General features: G+C 48.4%; 1 protein-coding gene across 1 annotated transcript in view; it reads right to left on the bottom strand.

Annotated features, from left to right (window-relative positions):
- ccdc80 (coiled-coil domain containing 80) overlaps positions 1-5,000 on the bottom strand; it is a 19,151-nt gene that overhangs the window by 13,662 nt on the left and 489 nt on the right. Inside the window, 5 exon segments of the mRNA XM_042066046.1 lie at positions 1,135-1,291; positions 2,991-3,450; positions 3,483-3,966; positions 3,969-4,203; positions 4,205-5,000. The exon segment at positions 4,205-5,000 is cut by the window's right edge and continues 489 nt beyond it. Of these exon segments, the coding sequence (XP_041921980.1) occupies positions 1,135-1,291; positions 2,991-3,450; positions 3,483-3,966; positions 3,969-4,203; positions 4,205-4,702 (1,834 nt within the window). The 5' untranslated portion in view covers positions 4,703-5,000.

Here is a 5,000-nt window from a genome sequence, read left to right as displayed (position 1 = left end):
GATGTGTTTTGTAAACCTTGGGGACTTTCATCCTTGACCCCCGGTGCTGTCTGGTCTGGCGGGCCAGGGGATGTAGATGACATGGGTGACTGACTCAGACATGGCTCTCTTTAAAGGGCACATTCAAATCATCCACACGAGAACAGAATGTTTTGAAAATTATACTTTTCCTTTGAATAATCAAAAAGTAGTGTGACATTTAATTGTTTCCAAAAATCCTTGTCCAGATGGAAACAAAAAAAACACACACATGTGTTGCGGTGGGGGTTGGGGGGAAAGGCTCTTATACAGGAAGATCCAGAGAGGAAGTATAAAAGTGAGTGAAGAGAGATATAATGAAGGGGGGAAATAGAGAGGGAAAGGAGGAGAGAGATAACTATCTCTATTCACCCTTGTCACACTGGGCGAAAACGAGGCTTTGGTTGTGGAAAGTTCGTAAAGTTGCTGTGAGTGAATGGAGTAATAGCTTATTGCTGTGTATTTCTTACCAACGATGGAACTAAGAACCATTTTTTCATCGTTTCCCAAGAGACACAGACATCCATCGACAGTGGTTTGCCAAAATAAAGCGTGATGTTGGGCCGTATTTTTACATTAAGCCGAGATAGCACACCAATCACCTGCTAGTGATGAAGCCCTCTATCCTATTAATATATCCTTTTATACTGATCTCAGGATCCGATTTCCTTCATTTGTCCCCTTTTCAACATCCATCATTGTGAACATTAATGGTAAAGACTCAAGGTTTCATCCAAGCCATCGGGGTTGCTATCAAAGCAGCTCAAATTGTATATGACAGTGTAAGTGAATCCACATCAGCCTCCTATTTTCGCAGAAAATGTTCAAAATGGCGCTGACATGACATGAGGTGAATTGAGATATGAGGTGAAGAGTTCAAGTACAAATCACAGTATGTCCTTCACCTCTGTTAGTGGCACATATAACTCTCTTCTAACTTTCTTCTCTTTCTTTCTTTCTTTCTTTCTTTCTTTCTTTTTCTTTCTTTCTTTCTTTCTTCCTTTCTTTCTTTCTGTCTGTCTTTTTTCCCCCCCCATGTCTGAAATTCAAACCAAACCCACAGAGTGCTGAGCAGACGGAACAGAAGACAAATGGGAGCCATGACGCCGGCCTTACCCAGCTGGTAGTGGTCAATCTTCATGCTGCTGTTGGTGAGTGTGCCGAAGATGGTGATGATGGACACTTTCCGGATGGCCATCTCACACACGTGCTCCAGGTACTCATCCCGCTGCTGGACGTACATGCGGTTCTCCTCCGTGGGGGCGGTGATCACCTGGTAAAGACGAGACAGGAAATGAGGGACATTGAAAGGATTATTTACAGATGGACGAGCTGTGGCGCAAGTGGCAAACCTGACCCTAGCCAGATGAATTTCGCTCCGCCTAGCTCCACTCATCCATCTGGAACCGATCCATTGAAGTGTTGCTTCAGAAGGCTGGGCCTAATCAAAAAATGCTTGCATATGATTGAATAAGCCACTTGTCTGTCATCTATTGACGTGCTACTTCAACCACTCACATCGAAGCCAACCCGTGACGCTAATAACAGTCTCACAGTCGCTTCTACGCTATGTCACATCTATGAAACTCCCGCCCTGCGTCCTGATTGGCTGAACCATAAAGTCGGTTGCAGAAATCACTCTCAATGGAAGAGGTCCCAGATGGATGTGAGTGAAGCTAGGCGGAGCTAAGCGGAACGAAATTCATCTGGCTAGGGTCAGGTTAGCAAGCGGCAGCATCAATACCACAATCAGGTCTAAGTGCCCCGGATCCTGATCCTTCTCTCCTCTCTCTCTCTCTTCCACTCATTTTCAAGCTCTCATATTGCAAGGACCACAGTGGAAATAAGCCCTGTGGCTGTCTTGTGTTGATCCTTTTCACCGATAATGTGAAAAGACATTTTATTTATTGATTGAATTTTCAAAACAAAAAAAAACGTCCCTTGTACAATAACGTCAATAAAGAATTTCAATCAATGAATTTATCAATAAATTAATCAATCAGTCAGTCTCTACTATCGCCATTTGAGGCAAAAAGTACCACAGCACTCGCCTGTTGAGTGACATTTAAAAGAGCGCGTTCATAGTGGAAATAAACAGCATGGGTAATGCCTATGTTCTGGTTCCAAAACAGACAAGTACAAATTTAGCATGAATGTCTACATGGCTGTGCAGTTTTCAGAGAAAACAAATATTTCTACAGCTTGCCCCAAGAAGAAGCCTTCAAATATTCCACAGAGTTCTCAATTGAGAAGTGCTTTGATAGAACTTTTGAAGTCTTTTTGGCAGTTTGAAACAGTTTCATTGCGTTTCCCAACTCTAAAAAAATATACCTAAAACCTCCTTTAAAAGAGGCCAAAGAGTTTGTATGGAAAAAGCCCCCCCTCTGTTGGATGTTGAAATTGTGAAAGCATCCCTCAAGAACCTTTGGGAGTTCTAAATTCCATTTTTCCTAAAGAATGAGTGCATGCTTTTGATAAAACTGTCCGACTTATAATACTGCAACTGCTCAGCTCTACTTGACGGTTTTATCGTGCTCCCAAATCATGGGCAGTGCTTTAAAACGTAAGAGAGACAACAGTTCAGGATACTGTTCTCGCTCACATGTGGTTTGGACTATAATGATAATCATATTGCAAAACACATGGCATGGAGGAGCCAGCACATGATTATAGCCAGTGTCGTCCAAGTTGATAAAGTGAGAGCCAAAAAACTCTAGTGCTCTCTTAGCTAAAGTCAAGAAGGGATTTCTTGAATGGATTTGAACTTGGCAGTGATGGTGAAATGTGTTATGCCTACAAAGGTGTAAGCAGGACTTTGGCAGAATCAAGGCACCATTTCTGTGTGATATAAATGACCATCTATTTTAGCTGCATGTTAAATGACACAATAGTGTCGGGCCGCCCGTGACATGATGTCATGCTTTTTGTGTTGTTGTTTTCAGTGCTGTGCAATGTAATTTTCTGGGACTTACAATGAGACGTCTTCGGTTCTCAAAGTAGTCCAGGAAGGTTTCCAGCATTCCCTTGGGTGGCGGCGGTCTCTTCGTGGGCTTGTGGTACTCGTCCTGAGTCTTAGACACCTTTTTCCCATTCTTCTTGTGGCCCTTGGGCGTCTTGGACCTGCGCTCCGACTTGTCCTTCTTGCTCAGCTTGTCGGCTTTGTCCTTCCTCTTCTTTTTCTCATTCTTGTCTTGTTTGACGCGGCTCTTCTTGGTGGGGACAACCTCCACTTCCTGTTCGTCCAGGTCCGTCTCTGTGGGCCTGCCGACGTCATACTTGTCCTCGTAGCCATTGACGACCACTTTGCCTCCATGTTTCTTCTTGGACGGCCTGGACGGCTTTGTAGGCTTGTGTTGTGTCGGTGTCACCCCAGCCTGTTTGCGCCCGTAGTCCTTCCTGTCTGTCCGGTTCTCCCCGTATCGCCCTGTGGAGCCTTGGTATAGTACTCGTAGGGGGTGGTTGGGGTGGTGGTTGTCTTGGTGTGGTGCCTGCCTCTGCGGTTGTAATAGTAAGGGTCCACTGTCACCCTTGCCGGAGCTTTGGTTGTTCTCTGCGTGGTGGTTGTAGCACGTGTGGTGGTGGTGGTTGTAGCACGCGTTGTTGTAGTTGTTCGGGTGGTGGTTGTAGCTCGGGTAGTGGTGGTGGGCTTGGTCGTGGTGGTTGGGGCTGGGGTGGTGGTGGTTGTTGTGGTCGGAGCCTTGGTTGTAGTGGTGGGTCTGGTGGTGGTGGTGGCTACCGTGGTGGTCGTGCTGGGCTGTGCGGGCCTCCTGAACGGCTTCCTCTGCGTGTCCGTCAAGGCCCCTTCCTCCACCTGGCCTTCCACGCCGGCCCCCTTGCACTTCTGCACGAAGCCCTTCTGCCTCATCTTCTCCAGCTTGCGCATGGGCGCCTGGTCGATCACCTCGTACATGGCCTCCAACCTGACAGGGTACGGGTAGCGCTCCTCACCTGCAGGGTCTTCTTCAGCAGCACCATGCCGAACTTGCCCTTCTCCATCTTCAGGAAGCTCATCAACCGCGGGATCAGCGCCACGTCCAGCGGCTCCTCCATCACTTTGCCCTCGTTGGTGATGCGCCGCACCTTGCCCCCCTGCTCCCCCTCCTGGTGGAACATCACGATCTGGTGCACGTGCCGCTCGGCCAGCTCGCAGTAGACGTCCGACTTCAGCAGGCTCATCATCAGGCGGGTAGTAGCCGTCCGAGTCGTGTGGCGCCGAGATGACCAGCAGCCGGTTCTTGCCGGCGAAGGTGGCCAGGAGGTTGGGCGAGCCGGCACTGCTTGGCATGCGGGACACTCTAGCACGTGCCCCCGGCGTCCCTTCATCCTGAACCATGGCATGCCCGACAGCGGCTTGGCTGCCCCCTTGCAGGGGTCTCCGGCGTGCCATAACCCCCCTCCGTGCCGCCCCCTGGTTGGGTGGACTAGCGCTTTGGTCCCTCTGCATTTCCTCATGCTGTCCAGTCAGCCCTGAGGGCTCAGCAGGGGCCGCGGATTGGGCCCCAGCGCCAGTGCCGCCGCGCGTCAGAACTCCTGGATGCAGGCGCTGTTTGTTTAGTCTGGCACGTCTTAAAGGAACTCGTCCGATACCCGCCTGTCGGTTGGCTGTGTTCGTCTCGGACGCATCTCCAAGCCATGTCAGCAGAAGTAGCAGAGCAAAAGATTCCAGAACCAAAACTCTTCTCATTTTTTCCGTGGCTTAGTCAGTCAAACTTACTCCAGTAGCAAAAAGAAACCCCAAATAAAGTGACATAGGGTAGCGCGTCCGTGACAGATTTTGTTTGGAAAAAGTTGTAGTCCGGATGTCAGAACGCAGCGAAGTGCTAAAAAAAGGATGTGTGCTTTACAGCATGCCCCAGTCCTCAGAGCTTGGCGTCATTCCACCCCTCAAAATCAACGCACACATATGTTACGATGAACAAAAATGACTTTGATATGAGTTTGAAAAGATAATATTTTAACAGCACTTTAAATATTATATCCAG

Source organism: Alosa sapidissima, chromosome 2 (genome assembly GCF_018492685.1).
Source record: "Alosa sapidissima isolate fAloSap1 chromosome 2, fAloSap1.pri, whole genome shotgun sequence".
Lineage (NCBI taxonomy): Eukaryota > Metazoa > Chordata > Actinopteri > Clupeiformes > Clupeidae > Alosa > Alosa sapidissima.
This window is presented reverse-complemented; position numbering and strand designations above follow the sequence as displayed.